Source organism: Bidens hawaiensis, unplaced genomic scaffold (genome assembly GCF_021521415.1).
Source record: "Bidens hawaiensis isolate Kalapana, Puna unplaced genomic scaffold, B.hawaiensis_p1.1 tig00002423_1, whole genome shotgun sequence".
Lineage (NCBI taxonomy): Eukaryota > Viridiplantae > Streptophyta > Magnoliopsida > Asterales > Asteraceae > Bidens > Bidens hawaiensis.
Genome location: NW_027491133.1, coordinates 811,108 through 829,808, shown reverse-complemented (window position 1 = coordinate 829,808; position 18,701 = coordinate 811,108). Strand labels below are relative to the sequence as shown.

At 35.4% G+C, this 18,701-nt stretch overlaps 2 protein-coding genes across 3 annotated transcripts; both read right to left on the bottom strand.

Moving 5' to 3' along the window:
* Positions 1-975: 975 nt before the first annotated feature.
* Positions 976-4,325, bottom strand: LOC143619343 (protein yippee-like At4g27745). 2 transcript variants are annotated; one of them, XM_077091292.1, is made up of 3 exons: positions 4,141-4,325; positions 3,358-3,485; positions 976-1,463 (listed from the first exon to the last, which is right to left on the bottom strand). In XM_077091292.1, exons 2-3 carry the CDS (start codon positions 3,448-3,450, stop codon positions 1,236-1,238), a joined length of 321 nt encoding a protein of 106 aa, XP_076947407.1. In that variant the 5' UTR covers positions 3,451-3,485; positions 4,141-4,325; the 3' UTR covers positions 976-1,235. The 2 variants fall into 2 exon arrangements, with proteins under 2 accessions (XP_076947407.1, XP_076947406.1); XM_077091291.1 differs by lacking the exon at positions 4,141-4,325 and having other exon boundaries at positions 3,358-3,553.
* Positions 4,326-7,534: 3,209 nt separating this feature from the next.
* On the bottom strand, positions 7,535-11,598 carry LOC143619341 (uncharacterized). The gene is made up of 8 exons (XM_077091290.1): positions 11,317-11,598; positions 10,794-10,938; positions 10,527-10,695; positions 9,703-9,973; positions 8,755-9,020; positions 8,456-8,671; positions 7,967-8,069; positions 7,535-7,881 (listed from the first exon to the last, which is right to left on the bottom strand). Exons 1-8 carry the CDS (start codon positions 11,465-11,467, stop codon positions 7,835-7,837), a joined length of 1,368 nt encoding a protein of 455 aa, XP_076947405.1. The 5' UTR covers positions 11,468-11,598; the 3' UTR covers positions 7,535-7,834.
* Positions 11,599-18,701: the final 7,103 nt, after the last annotated feature.

Here is an 18,701-nt window from a genome sequence, read left to right as displayed (position 1 = left end):
AGCTCTTTTTAAATGTTTGTGTTAGCTTTTTTTTATTTAGCTTATGTTAGTAAAATGACCAAAAGGGGCATGGCTACATATTATCACATATCTTATATTTTATATGTCTATACTTTGTTTATATGAGTTATACCATCATTTTTGGATACATTTATATCAACGAAGACGTAAAGCTTCTACAAAAATACATTAATATCCAACAAATTTCAAGTTGGTTCTGCAAGTTTCACGAGAAGCCTTTGTGTATTAATATTAATCTACCAACTTATTAAATAGGGAAAAAAATGTAGATGGATATTTAATATAGTTGATCTTCCACCAACCCACGTATTTAATATATATAAAAAATGCATAGGTTGCTTCAATAAATCTGCACAAGTTGGTTCTGCACAATATGTAGGCATTAAAGTCTTTGTGTATTAATAGTAATCCACCAACTTATTAAATAGGGATCAAAAAATGTACTGTTAAATCTTGACCAACGTATGGTTGAGCGACGTTATGGTTGAATGTTAAATCTCCACCAACGTATAATCCACCAACTTGTCTCTTTTCTGAAAATCTATCATTTGCTTCTTATTAATTATCTACAATTTGTCTCTTATTGATTATGCATCTTAATAAATTGTTAAATCTTGCTTCAATAATCCACCATCATTTGAGGGGCAAATGAGTAAAAAAAAAACATCTTCAAATAAGCTTCTTCACATTAGCCAATATAAGCTAATAAACATAAACTTAAAAAGCTAACCAAACACTAAATTTAAGCTTATTTTATAAAAAAACTAAAAAAGCTATAAACTTGATTAAAAAAGCTAGGCCAAACACCCCCTAGTCGTCGTATAAACATTTGATTATTATTTTTTAAATGTTTTTCTAACTGCATAAAAATGTTTCATTTATAGATTTAGATGTATTACAATCATAAGATCGCTTTAAAATCATAACTTGTAACATAAAATTAATAAATAAAAATAAAAAATCTCAAATCAAGTGAACATCACCATGAAAGATCACATACATGTATATACAACATCACAAATACCAAATGTTTAACCTTATATACACCATTTGATTTACAACCTTCCATCTTAAACACATGCTTCAATGGAACAGACGAATCGCCAACCAATCGGGCCAAAAACAACAAACAATCACTTACTGAACACCACCACATTTCATACACTTACCAAGACATAATATAAACATATAAACCATTAAATCATCAATTACTACTACCAATTCTCCTTGACAATTTTGGACTTCTCAAGAATAAACTTGCCTTCCTTATACTTTTGTGATTCCTCATAAGCCCGTTCGTATTTCCAGCCCAACACCTCACGACAATCCAAGCAGTACACGTCAGCAACCGTGTGGAGCCCGGTCATCAAGTTCCTATCTTCTTTCGGCCCCATTGAAACATTCATTGCATGAGAAAACAAAAAGGCCCTGCCATTCCTCCCCTAACATATAAAAAAAAAACAATTTTGATTCGAGATGAAAAGATTAATTTCATATATGCCGTCACAAACTTGAAAATTTCCGTATATATACACAACCAAAACTAAAAATATCATATACTGGTAACTTTTGAGAATTTTTACTTAGCGACCACTATTTTTTATTTGAATTGCGATCGACAATTCGACATTGACAATAAACAAGCTATAAATCTGTAAAAAATCAAAATTTAAAGTTAAAGATGGGCGTGTATGAAATTTTATAAAAGTTTTAGAAAAATAAGAGTAAAATGATGATTTATTGAATGGTTATAATGAATTGGGTATATTTGATATTTTTACCACTTTGTAAGGCCATATATATGATAACTTTAGTTTTGCATGGGTATATATGATATTTTTCAAGTTTGTAGGGGTATATATGAAATTGCAAAAATATTATTAAAATTAGAATTTAGAGAAGTTAGTAATCTCGTCACGTCACATCTGCAAAATTAGATTTATTTCAAGAATCATCCTTTCACTAAGAAACCAGTCAACAAGGAATTTCGTTCCTTCAAACGGATCAAGAGCAAACGTATATCTATAACTTAAGGGTGTTCGGATTCGTGTTATAAAAGTGATTATTTGATGTTAAATAATCAATTTAAGATAATAAGCTGTAATAAAAACGGGTTATCTAGAATAGTTATTTGGATATCATTGTGCTGTTTAAAGCAAGTGATTAGTAATACACAACATGAACCCAAAAAACATTTTTGTTAAGAAAACAAACATTTGAAATGAAAATAAAAGTCTTTGAAATTCAGATAAAAGATAACAATGTATGGAGACTAACCAATTCGAATTGGTAGTTTAACCTCAATAACCAAATAGAAGCTGAATATTTTTATCCAAACATTAAACACTCGCTATCCCAACTTCAAGTCGCGATAACAAGATCCAAAATGCAAATCTTTTGTTAAAAAGTAGAGCTCTCAAGACACTATTATTTCAACTTGAAGTTGGGATAACAAGTTTTTAGTGTTTAAATAAACTTCTATTTGATTATGTTGAGGTTAACTAACAATTTTAATTGATTAGTTTCACGACACTGTTATCTTTAAGTTGAAGGCTTTCATTTTCATTTCACAATATGAAGTTTTTACTTCACAAAAATGTCCTTTTAGTCCGGTTATGTATTACACTATTACTAATCACAGCAAAAGCACATCCAAATACTATTTTATATAACCATTTTTATTACAGCTGATTATCTGATCATGATTATTCAACATCAGATAATCACTTCTAAAAGACACATCCAGACACTCCTGTTAAATTATCAGATAATAACGTCTAAAACACACATCCAAACACCCCCTTTTAAGTTATCATATAATCACTTCTAAAACACATACATCCAAACAGGCAAACACCCCCCTCTAAGTTATCACATAATCACTACTAAAACATACATCCAAACATCCCCTTTAAGGTTATCAGATAATCACTACTAAAGCACACATCCAAACACTCCCTTTAAGTTATCAGATAATCACTACTTAAACACACGTTGAAACACCCCTTTAAGTTACTAGATAATCACTACTAAAATATACATCCAAACAATAACTATTTCTAAAAGACGCAAACACACATTGAAACACCCCTTTAAGCTATCAAATAATCATTTCTCAGCACCCCCTTTACGTTGCCAAATAAGAATTTCTAAAACACACATCCAAACACCACCTTTAAGTTATCAAATAACCATCTCTAAACACCCCTTTTTAAGTTATCAGATAACCAGTTCTTAAACACACATCAAAACTACAACTTCTTGAGCATAAAAAATCAAGAAATAGTACTTTGAATAATCACAATTCTCAACAAAATATTCAAGTTTATTTCTCACCTGAAAAGCTTTAGAAATGATATCATCATGAAGGGCAACATGATTTCGACAATTACAGCAGCCGTATAACCTCGGACCCACTATTTCCGCCATTGATGTTCGAATCGGTTGCCACAATCAGATAAAACCTAAATACCCAAATCAGATGATCATAATCAAGAAACAAATAAAATTATATATAGAAAAAAAAAAAGCAATCTTTTTTCCTAATATCCTACCAACAAGAAAGATTGATACTTTAACTTCTTTTTGTTCTTTGATTAAAGTGCTTTTTAATTTAAACAGTACAAAAGGGTGCAAATTGAAATGGGTAATTGAAAACAGAGTAAACCCTAAATACCCAAATCAGATTAATCATAATCAAGAAACAAAGAAAACCAAAAAAGCAATCTTTTTTCATAATATCATACCAACAAGAAAGATTGATACTTAACTTCTTTTTATTCTTTAATTAGAATGGTTTTTAATTTTTACAGTACAAAAGGGTGCAAATTAAAATGGGTAAATTGAAAACAGAGTAAACCCTAAATACCCAAATCAGATGATCATAATCCAGACTCAAAGAAAGCTAAAAAAGCAATCTTTTTTTTCCTACCAACAAGAAAGATTGATACTTTAGCTTCTTTTTGTTCTTTGATTAAAGTGCTTTTTAATTTTAACAGTACAAAAGGGTGCAAATTGAAATGGGTAATTGAAAATAATAATAATAATAATATTATTATTATTATAAGATAAGTTAAAGAAAGCTGAAAAAGAACAGAAGTTAGGATCAGAGAAGCTTACCCAGTAACCGAAGTAGCTGAAAGCAGGATGGATGATTCATTGAAGTTGAGTGTATATGTATATCGTGTTATATTTAATTTAAATAATAATTTATGGCAGAAATGATGACTTTTGATTGATTAAAGGTAATTTACACGGAAGCTTTCAAATCGGTGACGTGGATGTTCTGAATTTCAGAATTATGATTGTTAGGATCAGGGGGTGTTTGGTACAGAGAAAAAAAATGAAAAGAAATGGAAATGGAAATGGGAGAGAAATGGAATTGGTGAGAAATGGAAATGGGTGGAGATTTGAAAATCATTTCCTTTATTTGGTACAATAGAGAAATGGGTGGAGAAATGGCGGAGAAACGGGAGCAGAGACCCTAATCACCGGTGGCTCATCGCAGGTCGGAAGTGGCCGGAAGTGGTGGCTCTAATCGCCGGTCGGCATCATCATCATCCTCGCAACACCCTAATCGTGATTTAGGGTTCCGATTTAGGGACGTGGGTTATGAACGGACGCGAACGCAGAAGTGGCGGCTCATCGCCGGTCGGCATCATCATCATCCTCATCGCAGAAGTGGGTTTCCTGAGTTGGCCGGAAGTGGCGGCGGCGAATCTGTGATGGCCGGCGGGAGGAAGGGATGAAGAAGGGAGTAGAGAAATCCATTTCTCTTCCAAATGGAGAGAAATCCAATTCTCCAATTTTACACTAAACCCAATTCCCAGAGAATTGAAATTCTCTACCCAATTCTCCTCTCAATTCTCCCAAACAAGAGAAATTCAATTCTCCACCCACAACTCTCTCTACCAAACACCCCCTAGGGTTTGTTTTTTGGCTGTGTCGGATTTTAGGTGGGCTCTCAGCCTAATCAAAATTTTGTTTTCCTTTGGATCATCCAAAACCAGCGAAAAACGATTAAAAACTTGATTTTAGTGGTTCATGGATGATAATGAGACGAGTTTGAGTCATATAAAAGTTTGTCATATACCTGGTTTAAAACGTGTTGTGTATATGTCGGATAATTATTGATCAATTATCAGATAGATCTATATACCGACCCAAAATACGTCATTGTGTCGTTTTATCCGTTTGTTTTACTATGTATATCTCAATTCTCAAGAAAATACTTTAATAATCACATGCATATATTAAGATTGTGTCTTGTGGTTTAATTAGCAAAGGCTAGTTAAAGCATCACGTCATTGTCACGTAGGCAGTAAGACTTTAATTACACACTCCCTAATTTAAGCGTTGTGGGTTAATCACTGTTTTTGGTATAACTAGGTGCTATGTGTAGAGAGGAAACCACAAAGACAAGGAAAAAAACCCGTTATGTGGATTGCACTCCAGGTGTTGTTTGGGGCGATGCGGTGTTCATGACGTCATCTCATCTATGTGGCAAGGATGACACCCCAAACCGGACCTAAAATATTTAGTTCAAAGCCACCACACTACCACAGTGGCATTAGTGGCAGACATGTGATTTTTTCCCAATAGGGTTTCAGTGTAGATTATTTACATACAACGTTAGTATTTATGGTCGGTAGCCGTTCGGGGGGCGGGGCGAGTATTGTTTAGAGAAGATGAGTGCCCAAACTTTCTTCTAACTCTGCATGGGATTTTTTTTTAGTTTGTTATTTAGATATGAGATTTTTAATAACTAGGTTTGCAAGCAAGGGATTTACCACTACACTAAACATACTTAATTGGAGTCTTGGGACCCTGATCTGACTAGGATGGGTCCGCCCCTGAGTGGCACAGTCTATAGTACATCCACAACTCGTTGTTGCAAAAGGCCTAAGTCAAATAGTCAGTAATGTAGTCTACATTAGTAGGCCCAAACTCACAAGACAGCATGCCGTCAAAATCCAACATGCCTAAGCCTAACATTCAAACACTCACTTCAATTATGAGGCTCTAGTATGACTTATTAGGCATAACCGCCAACCAATAGCGTGACAATTACAATACACCGTTTTTACATGACAACTCTTTCAACATCAATCAAACAAACATACTATAAAATTATGTACCTAAACACTTAAAACAGATAAATAGAAAAAAAGAAAGAAAATCATGTCGCTATATAGTCGAGTAAACATGTATATGTTATCGGGTGAACAAATATATCTTCAAATCCCATACCCGGTCCAAGGGCGGATAGAAGTGAAGTTTGGAGGTTTAGGGTTTTGATGTTTGGTTGTTTTAGACTTTTAGTTAGGTTGTTTGATTAACTGATCAAGTTATCCCACCTTAAGTCTGAAGATAGGGTATAGTTGTAATAGTTGTATTGCAAATTAGAGAATAATTAATTTCAACTAATTAAAGGGGCCCAACGCCAAATGTGAAGTTTTTTTTACTGCTTTTAGAAATTACATGTATAAATTATTATTATTTAACTTGTTTTTTTCACCTTTTATTTTTACACAACTGATTTGTTTCGAACGACCCATTTTTTTATCTCCATTGATAAAAAATTATGGATATGCCACTGCCTGGTCCCAACTCCATGCCCGATTGGCTTTAAAAATATTCGCGGGTATGTGACGAGTTTTAGTACTCCAAGCCACAACTGCAAAATAAAAGCCAATACGAATAATCCTTCAAATTAGCCGCGCTAACACTTTCAACCCTCAAAAGAATATTCCTTTTAAGTATTGGGGGAGAGACCCGCTTTGGGGCACCGGTTATTACCGTGGACGCGAAGATCAGAAGGTTGATTGGGCCATTTGTTTTTTTATGTTATAGCTATAAAGATAGTTAGTTACTAATTAAAAGATTGTAATAATGTGGCAATAGCTTTAAGTGTTCTTGAGTTTTGAGTTTTTCAATCGTATGAGAAGTTTTTGTGTTTCCTAAGGCTACCTGTAGTGGGCAACACAAAGGGGCGAAAAGGGACGATAGGGGGCGACAACACCGCCCCCTGGGCGAAAAGGGGCGGACGATGGAATTTTCTCGCCGGCGATGTTTGGGAAAATAATATTATTTTATTGTTGTGTCTATGTGATATATATATATATATGTATATGGGCTACAACACCTTTACAACCTTAAAACAAAAACTCACCCCTTACTGACTGGACGTCACATGACACAAAACGCCCAATTTTGTAACCCCTCCACTACACATAGGCTAACAGAAATGACAATAGTGCAACACAGTATTAAGAATGGAATAATTAAGTTAGGTAAATGTGATTCCAGAAGGCCTTGAACAAGCACATGGGAGGTATCTCTTCACACTTCAGTGGTAGACATGGACATGAGCAAGTTTGACTTACCTACCTCTTTAACTACTTTCCATGCCTTAATAAAATACACCCAAGTCTTACTTATTTATACATGTGACAAAGGTTTCAACTATGAGTTGTGAAGTTGGGTACTATAACACTAGATCAAATGCTTCCTTCTTAAAAAACATCATTAATGTTGTTGACAAAATACATAATAAAATGTAGAAAACACTTAGGTTAGGGAAAAACCATTGTTAATGTTTTAATCCAACTATGAAAACTGCAACATACTCTACTATAATGGTATACAAAATTCCTTATTTTTAAAAACAACTTCTAAATCTGTCATCCATGTTCTTGTTCTTCATCACCACCACCTACGTCCCTCAAATCATCTGATTTCCAAGAGACAAAATATATTGCACACACCTTTAAATAAGAATTGACTTGTTGACTTTGACCATTTCTTTAACATATCAAATATTAAGTGGTTCAGCCTCCAATTCCCTCACTTTATCTTGCCCTGAAACACCATTACATACAAATTTAACAAAACCGAATTTTGAAATGAAATAATGGTAGAACTTAATGGAAATAATACAACATACTTGATCTTTCTGCAACCCCCAAAAGGCGCCTTTGCAACATCGAGGCAAGGAACAGGAAACCGGAGCACATTCCAAACATCATAGCGATAGGGAATGCATCAACCTACAGGAATAAAAAAAACCATTAATGTTGGTTCGATTGTATATGTGAAATAAAGATGTCAATCGTGTCAGGTTGACACTGTATACTGATTTGTTTAAAAACACCAACGTTAACATGAAACATACTTAAAATGGTGTAACTCATTGATCTAAATGAGTCAAACAGGCTGTAATAGTTGTAAACTGAATAGGTAAACCGAAATACGACCGGGCTAACAGGGTTAAAAATGATGATCCAGAATTTGCTTATTGTCGTGTTTCGAGTCATGTCAGGAACTGCCACCACTTATATATGTGCTTGTACATATACATACAAACAAATGTGTGCGTGTGTGCGTGTGTATATATATATATATATAGAGAGAGAGAGAGAAAGAGAGTACTCACGTTATAAAGCACGATGCATACAAAGATATTAAGTGGAATTCGGAAAAAGTTCATAATTGTGCTTCTAGCCTCTTCGGGAATGTATTGGGACCTCATTTTCATAATAGATGGCCAAAATAAACCAACACATGCTTCAAACACACAGAATCCAAGCAGTTGGATACACCCTGCAAATGTTATGCTTCCACCCTTCTCTTTAGAAGGAGCCACCAAAAACTGTTGAAAAATATAATGAGATTGAACATACATTTATACATCCATTAGAGTAAAATAAGGTAAACATGAAGGGTGTCACATACACTGGTGATGACAGGAAGCAAGAGGGATGCTGAAGAGATGACAAAAACGATTTGCATGTAGCTTTCGACTTTAACTGATGCACGGGCCAAGAGCCGAGAAGCCAAAGAACTTCCCAACATAGAGGATAACATGAAAATAGAGAAAATAAAACCATGTGGAATATCTTCACCATTTGGGCTCAAAGCAGGAGTCCACAAGAACACAAAAGTGTACATTGAACCTTCAAATAGAGATTGAATCGCGCCCAATAATGCTATCTTTTCATCTGATTTAACAAAACATATAGAAATTATTATATGAACAAACAACCATAAACTAACTTAAGACACATATAATATATATCCACAGGGTAAGATACATCACAGAACGCTAAACTATTGTAAGAACTAAAACGGCAAACCTAAACCATTTAAAAAAACTTTTAATCAATGGTCCAAACTTTTAAATGTTTTTACTTCTTACATACAAATGCAAATATTTTTAACATAAAAACCACTATATTAATGTGTTAATGTATCTTTATAATTTTTAATCGTTCACCTACACATATGTAGGCAATATAACCTATACATGACCTTACAAATGCACATGTTTTTTTACATAAAAACCATTAAATTAATTTGTTCTTTTTCTTTTTAATTTTAACTGTTACACACTTACACATGATTTACACATGAATAGGTTCTATACATAGATGGAATATTTTCAATTTACTTTTCAGATTCAAGAGATATATAAACACTGCCTTTCAACCATTTTCTTATATTTTAAAAGTTTTTAAGATTTGAAAAACTGAACAACTGATTTTGTTCTGCATGTTCTCACAATAGTATTCTGCATAGACCCTCCCCTATGTACATAAGCATACACACACACACACACACACACACATATATATATAGAAAGAGAGAGAAGAGAGAGAGGGAGAGTCAGAGTGCGAGAGAGACCAGATGCAATTGCTACAGCAGCTCCCCTAAACTGGGTCATTAAATCCTTGCTTTCTGACGGGTCACCGTAGTTTTCGGTCCAAGTTGATAGAATAACAGCCATGCCAATGGCAAGAAAGATTGAAGCCGCATCAAAAGGAGCCACGGGCCCCAGAGCCAACGATCCGACTAACAGATTCCCAAATAAACCAGCCAATATAGCAACGAGCCCGTTTCCAAGAAATATTGCTTTGGAGAATGTTATTGATAGCCATTGTTGCTCAAAACCCCTCTACAATATAACATTAGAATCAAACACATAAGTTTTTAATTAGAGTATATTACACTTTTCAATTTGCAGGTTGTGATTTTAAGCAAAGGTAATTACAAAAAACCATCCTTTATCTGAAAATTCTAACACATACGTCGTTTCGACTAACTGATGTTTAAAATTCCATCAGCTTTTTAACAAAATGTCTGTTTTGCCCTTACACCTAAATGACAAAATTTGTATTTTCACACCTAAAGAACAGAATGTGTAATTTATACCAAATACCTAAAAATGTATTAAAATAATTCTAACTTTATACCAACTGCAACATAATTCACTATCCAAGGGTAACAAAACCACTTAAATTACACAAAGTTCACTAACTTTTAACCTTTTTTCTTCAGAAAACTGCATTTTTTGGTCATTTTATTTTTTATTTTAATAAATATTTAAATAGAAAAAGTGCACCCAACCATGATCTTCTATTGTGGATTTTGTTAAATCTAGTTTACTGATTCTGATTATTCAATTTGTCACACAATTGACTTTTAAACACACATCCAAAAACCCTCACCTTGTTGTGTTCAGCAACTAGCCATGATTCAAAAGCCGAAAACAATAGAGAAGTTGCAATCCCTCCCAATATTCTTCCCACCATCAGAATTCTATACTGAGGTGAATGCTTGGTGATGCAACTCAGAATATAGGTTATGCAGTAAGTAACCGAAGCTCGTTTTCGACCACTATATACAAAGAAATATTTCATGTCAAATTTTGTTACATCTAATATTATTATTTTGATATGAAAACTAATGATCTTTATGAAGAGATGCAAAATTACTGTTTATCGGCTAACGATCCAACAATGGTTCCAAACAGCATGGAAGATCCAAATCCTGCAATAAACAGCTGCCCGATATCTCCTTTACCGAAACCATAGGTGGTGTAAAGGTAGTACACGTACGGCCCCTGCAACCAATCACCAGCTGCAACCACAATGGAAATTCATCTAAATAAGCTTAATACTTCCATAAAAAAAACTTCAATGTCCATTTTACATAAATCAGAATTTGAGCGATAGTCGTATTTGTTACATTGATTCAATTATGTACTTAATCAAGCAATGAGTTTATAACTTTATATGGTCATCAAGATCAATCTATTCTAAGCACACATTATGGATCAAACAACACATCAAACTATAGTACTATACAACACTCAATTGAGCTTAAAGTACCATAGATCTACAAAAGCTATCAACTTTATCAACATTTACATCAAATCTTTAACAACCCAGATCTAATTAACACCAAACATTCACAAACAATGTAAACAAAAATGTAAAAATAAAGAAAACATAATACCCATCATGAGGGAGTAAACCAGAAGGTAATTGTTCTTGAAGGAATTGAAAGCAGAGGGAGTATTGATCCGATCTTTGTTGCTCTTGCTGAGCTCCATTGTTGCAACAACAGCAGCAAGACCACCAAACACAATCAAGTAAAACAACTCCATTGTTATTGATTTGGATCTTGATCTGATGAGAGTGTGTGAATGGAAAAAGAGTGGACCAGAAAGCAAAGATCTTTACAATAAAAATCTGTGTTTGAAGTGTGATGGAAGCATGGATTTATATATTATTATTATCTAGTAACGGGATCCCAAATCTAAGGGGATAAAAGCCCTATACTGTTCTGGCAAAAGGGTGTGTCGGTGAGTGGTATCATTTATTATTATTTTTTATTAATTATTATATCATTTTTGGTTTTAAGGATAGATACAAAAATAGTAAACGCGTTTATGTTGAGAAAACATATGTATCAACAGTGGTTTTTTGGTGATATGATTTGTGTAACAGGGTTAAGGGTGATATTTTCTGAAATGAGTTATTCTGGCGGACGACATAGTTTATATCAGGGTCTCGAGCCATCAATGTTTTTTAAAATTTTCAAAATGACTCATTTTAGAAAAGAGCGTCCAAAATGTCCCACTTTTGCTTAATTCCATAAATAGCCCCTCCAAAGAGAATCTAATGTTTGTATGGCCTAAACTAGGGATGAGATCGGTACCGGGTCCGGTCTCGAAAATCGCAAATTTTTTGTACCGGTACCAGTATTGAAGGTAAAAAAATCAGAAAATGCCGGTACCGATACCGAAACTCAAAACTTTGATACCAAATCGATACCGATTTCGATATCAGTCCCGAATTTGTTCATCTCTAGCCTAAACTAACCCTTAACATATGGAATACCCCACGAAATCCCAAAAGTGCACAAGTATACTTAAACATGTTACCTGTATTGGATTGCTAATGATGATCGTGTACGCATGGTTTCCACAATCTCTTAATCATCTTTTCAACATGTTCAAGGCGAAACCTCTCGGGAATTATGGCTCTCGCTGGAGCATGCTTAGCACCAAACAACTCCTCCAAGGAATATATCTTAAAAACTCAGTTATGCCATAGCTTAGCCGTGCACAAGAATATGCCATAGCTTTAGCCAATATTGGCGAACCATTCAAAAACAAGGACTTGACTGTGTTAGCTATCTTCAGCCTTCAGGATGAATATAATGGTCTGAAAGCAACCCTAGTGGCCCGCTCACCACCAGTCACCTTCAATGAATTGCACAGTTTAATTAACGACCATGATTACATGATTCAGCGTCATGCTCCACCTACACTTCAGGCTTTCATGGTTTCTACAGCAGGTCCAACAAATCAGCATGTCCCTTCCTCCACTGCTTTAATAACATCCTTGCAACAACATGCGACTCAACTTGGGTACCAACTTGCCCACTTATTTCTCAAAATAATATTCAGCCTCAAGCGTTCTATTCCAATCGCTTCCAAAACAATTATCGTGGCAATCGTCGTGGACACTCACGTGGTACTAATACCATGAATCGTGATAATTCCCATGATACTGGTGGACAAAACCGTTAACCATAATTTGCTTGGGCATCCACTCAGAACACCGTTTATGGTCATTATGGCCAGTATGGTATAAGTTATATACCCGCGCAATGCCCCAATCAGCCTGGTTCTTCCACTCGTGACTCACTTCAAGCAAACTTTGCAGCCTTTTCTGAGAATAGATCAGCAGTAGGCTCAAGGTGGTGCCTATACACAAGGTCGAACAACCATGTCATCCCTGACCTAACAAGTTTGGATAACTCTGAAGCCTACCATAGTAACAACTCACTTCGTGTTGGCGACGGTAATCCTCTTCCTATTTTTCATGTCGGATCTTTTAAATTCTATGCTCCTACCAAAACATTTAATTTATCTAATATTCTTCACGTATCTGAAATTAAAAAGTATCTCTTATCTATTCAACAGTTTTGCATGGATAATAACATTTTCTTTGAATTTCACTTTTTTTATTTTGTTGTGAAGGACGAGTCTACACATTCCATCCTACTCATGGGTCCAAATAATCAAGGTCTTTATTCGCTTCGTCTTCCTCACTTGAAGTCTCTCCGACATGTATCCTTCATACCAACCCAAACATCGTCTACAACTTGATATCACTGTCTAGGGCATACTCATGCACTTGTTTTCCAATCTATTATTTCTAATAGTTCTTTACCTGTTTCATCAAAATTGTTTCCATCTTTATTTTCTTCTTGTCAAATGGGGAAATCCTCCAAATCGTCTTTGAATGTTTCAAATTTTCATAGTAATAATATTTTGGATTTGATTTATTGTGATGTATGGGGTCCAACACCTTCCCCTTCTTTCAATGGCCACATGTTTTCTTATTATGTGTTGATTATCACTCATGATATATGTGGATTTAACCCTTAGCTCAGAAATATAATTTTTACTCAAATATTAAATCATTTCTCTTAACGGTTGAACGCCAATTTAACACTAAACTTAAAAACGCCCAATCTGATTGGGGGTGGGGGTGAAGTTCGTAATCTTACAACAATTTTCTCTTCACTTGGCATTATTCACAGGCGCTCGTGTCCCCACACAAGTGAACAAAACGGTATCTTTAAGTGCATGAACCATCATGTGGTTGAAACGGGTCTTGCCCTTCTTGCTCATTCCCACACTCCTCATCGTGTTTGGAACTTTGCTTTCGAAACAGCCGTTTAATAAATAAATCGAATGCCCTTAAGAGCTTATTCCAACAAATCACCATTTGAACACGTGTTTAAACAACCTCCTGATTATTCTTTCCTCCGGGCCTTCGGATGTCAATGTTTCCATTACTTGCGTCCATACAATCGTCACAAAATGGACTTTCAATCTACCTCGTGTGTTTTCCTAGGGTACGTCCCACTTTATCATGGGTATCGTTGTCTGGACTTACAAACCGATCGTGTATACGTAGAACGCCATGTACGCTTAATGAGCATCCTTTTCAGTTTACCCCACCACTACCCCCACTTTAAATGAACAGCCATCTCCATATTTCTCATGGTATCCTATTTACCTCACCACACCCAACTCCGTTCCACAATCCTTGGCTAGCTCCTTAATCGAACCCTCTAATCAACCTGCCACTCCTGAACATATACCAAATCAGCTCTCTACTTCTGAACCAACAACTATGGCCCCGGCCTCTACATCTGCCAAACCGTCAGTTCCTTTAGTTCCACCGACTATTCTTCCACTCCTACTGCATCTTTACAACCTCATACTCGTCCACCTATGTCACACCTCAGCTTAGGGCCTAGGCGTATGTGATGCGTGCGCGTGCGGCTTGTAAAATATGAAAGGTTGAATGGTTTGCTTTTGCACAAGATCGTGTTTTAAATTTATAAAAGTGATTTCTACAAAGACTAAACACACACAAAATAGGCAAGTGTACCTATCGTATATGTAGAATAGTATTGGTAAGAACCAAGTATCGATCGATGGACACAAATGTTTCTAATCATAAATCGATGTTTTACTTTAATCGGAGGTTTTAATCATTTTGGGGTTAATTTTTGAACTTTTTATAAAATATAAATACTTATATATAATATATAGGTGACCAAGACAATAGATTCTAAACGAGTTGTTCAATTATGCGAAGGTTACCATCTAAGATCAAGAATCCACTCCATTTTAGTATTGATAAATAATATTTAAACATGTGGTAAACTTGTCGTAGTAATATATGATAGATAGCTCCTTAAACCTTAAGTGAGCATCTTTGGAACTAAGGAGATAGCGTACGCATTTTAAAGTCCACCATTTCCTAATGTCATGCCATCTCAATGATGTCAATTTAAGTTGGCAAGTAGTTTCGTAAAGTAGAAAGATTAGGATTGACTTCGATTTCTCAAATACCAATTCTAACAACTTCGAGTGGTTGTAGTTCATCACACAACCTCCCCTTGGTTGATTTGTGTAGGTTATAATTACACATTCCATTAACATATGATTTCTTTAACTAGCTTGATATCCTAAGTAAAGCCATTTTCAGATTACCAAGATTTAGATAAATACATCATAACTTATATCTCATCATTTCTAAGTACAATATAAGGATCCGTGTTTAGATAATGTATCAAAGTATTTCTATCTTTCAAGAACATGAATCGATCATGAACGATTGCCAATAGAATTGACAACCACCAACTTTGAATTAGTGATTTAAGATGGTGAAACATTTCTCGTCAAAAGATAATTGTAATATAACCATGTACTTTACTAGACTAACCCATATGTTTTGTATATTTATCAAGCAAAACAAAGCTTCTTCATAGATTTTAGATGATAAAAGGAGTTTAGCTCATAATGAGCATAATGATAAACATTAAGATGAATGATGATACCAAATACATGATTAAACTTAGAATGATCTAACCAAATGTAGATGAATCTTCCTTCTTAATGATGGTGATGATGGATGATGATGATGGTTGATGGTGATGATCTTCAAACCTTCAAACTCTTTACTAAACCTTCTATGTGAGTGTTAGTATGTGTTTTTATAAGAGAGAATCGGATAGAAGTCTTTTCAAGGCACACTCTTCAAATGGCACAAGAGCCACTATTTATAAGAAATCTGGAGTATGAAGCACGGCCCCGTGCTTAGTGGGCACGCCCCTGTGCATTTTTATGACATGTGCCAGATTTGTTTTGTCTTTTCTGAAAGGTGACCACGGCCCTGTGGTTGAGAGACACAGCCCCGTGGTTTTTAGTGACATGTGCTAATTCTTTTTGTCTTTCTGTGTAGACGTCCACGGCCCCTTGGTTAAAAGGCACGGCCCCGTGCTTCTGTTTCCAGATTTTGTCTTTTCTTATGTTTAGAAGCATGGGGGCATGTTTCTTGAGGCATGGGGGGCGTGTTTCTTGTTTTTCTTATGTTTTCTTCTGTTTTTCTTCGTCTTTTCGCTTGTTTCTTCGTTTGGGGCTTGGTTTCACCTGAAATTATATTTTATTATGATAAGTAGCCTTTTATGCTATGTTATTTGATAGAAATTGCAGTTTTTAGAGATTATTTGATGCCCAAAAGATGTATATTTCTATGTACATCAAACATCCCCACACTTAAACATTGCTTGTCCTCAAGCAATCTTCTTATAAATATCCTCTAAAAACAGTAAGTTTAGATTATAACCATTCCTCAAGTGAGCTCCAAGAAGATGAAACAAAGTAACCAATTTTGTGTTAGTGATAAATAAGAAGGAATTTTTGTTTCTATGAGCTCCTGTTTATGCAAAACGTCACGTTCTCACAATGTTCACTCACACTCGGTTTTATATTTGATCATACCTGTGATGTATGTATGTGAACGCTCTTAGTCAAAATGCAACCTGTGATAAATAAGCTTGTAACAAATTCAAATCTCCACCTTTTTGAAGGGTTGTATAGATCAGAAGGTAAAATGGGTTGGTTTTTGTGTGAGTATGGATGTGGTATTTTGTGGTGGTTCAAGGGTTTGAGTTATTGAGGATGGTAAATACAACTTTTGCTGATTGTCGGGAATCTTGAGATGTCTTCATTGGTTTTTTTTAAGATGTACCTAGTGACTCTTTTAAGGTCAGATCGTCAAGACCGGTTTTGTCGAGGATGTGGATCAGTTCTTCCTCAATCCTGTTATGAACATAACTCCCAATTCTAATGGATCGTTCGGCTTTGAGCGTAATAGCCCCCACCCTCATTAGTTCGGTATATTCATGCTGAGACTGAGTTTGACTTTTTCTACATCTTCCTTCGTGGGACCAGTTTCCGCAACCTAAGCATCGTTCATATCTTTTTGCTCTTCTCTTTATTGCGTTTTTGGAGATTCCACATAATGGTGGCCTTTGTTCATCTTGGCGTCACTTTTTCCTCACCTCATTGCTAAAGAGAAAGATTCTCTCCCTAAGTTCTGGAGGCAACCTAGGTTTTGTGAAGTGTATGCAGCAAAGGAAATTGAAATCGAAATAATGCATTTCCAGTTGTTTAGGGTCTGCTGGTAAAAGACCAGTGTTGTATTTTACCGGTGACATAAATAAAGTGGTAGGGTTTAGGCTTTTGGGTTTTGTAATTTGGAGAATGGTTTGATGGAATTGTGATAATATTACCTTCTTCCTTATACAACGCTTCGTGCGGTTTTGAAATGAATAATTGTGACAAGTTTTAAATCACATGAAACATATGACTCACTCAAAGCTTCCGAAAAAAGTATTTATATGGCATGAGGTTTATCTCACTGTAACGGAGGAATTGGGTATTAACGACATATTTTGCATAAAATTATTCTCAATTACAAAATTTCTTTTTACTTTTTCACTTTTTAGTAATGATTGGTTATTTGCGAAAAAAATTTCTTGGTTTTCTCTTCAGGTTTTAAATTAATCTTTGTTTGCTGCAAAAATTAATTGAACAAACAATTGGTCAAGTAATTCCCCTCCCCACACTTGAATCTCACATTGTCCTCAATGTGAAAAGATTCATGAAAATATAAAAATTCTATTGAGTATTATGGGTTAAAATGGAGAGTTACTTCCCTACGGGTTAACGAAATTTCGACAGAGCGTCCCCTGTTTATCGTCCGTTAACCTGTTTTTGTACCTGTATAATATAAAATTGCAAACAACCACAAGCATAAACTGCTGAAAATTGGGTATGAAATCATCCATCCCTTGCCCTATCGGGTTAAATTAGTTCCTACCATAATGTCTTGGCACATATGGCCATAAAAGTATCCGAACCAGCAAATAAATAAACAAACAAATATGACAGAAAGTAAATTGTTTAAAAACACATAATAATGTCTTGAAGTACTACCAAACCATGCCCATGCCCAACCTACCTGTGCTGCCAATCATCAGTTACCCGTGTCTGGGTCAAATGGTCCCCACTGCCTATCCATGCGATAGCCTAATCGTTCAATCTCTCGCCTCGTCTCTGCGTATTCGACTGCTCGCTGTGCTTCTGAAGCAGCCATCTGCTCTGTAACCCTGTTAAATGAGGCGGTAGTGTTAGCTGAGAATTGATCAATTAGTCCATATATACCCTCCAATGAGTATCGGCTATTGTGTGACGAGTTGGGGTCGGCCCCTGATGAAGATGGGCCTCATCTCTGACGGTAAGTGCGGCGGCGGCTCTATCTGGGGTGGTGATGTCCTTCTTCTCTCAGGCACGTCCTGTATCATCATCTCTGTTGGGTCTTCCGGATCCCAAACCTGGTTGTACTTATCACAAAATCTCCACACATTCGGGTCAATTTGCTGAACCATTTGCATGCTTTCACAGTAATCAAGGTTGAGAGCTATCGGGCCTGGGCTTGGAGTTCCTTCTGTATCCACACCAT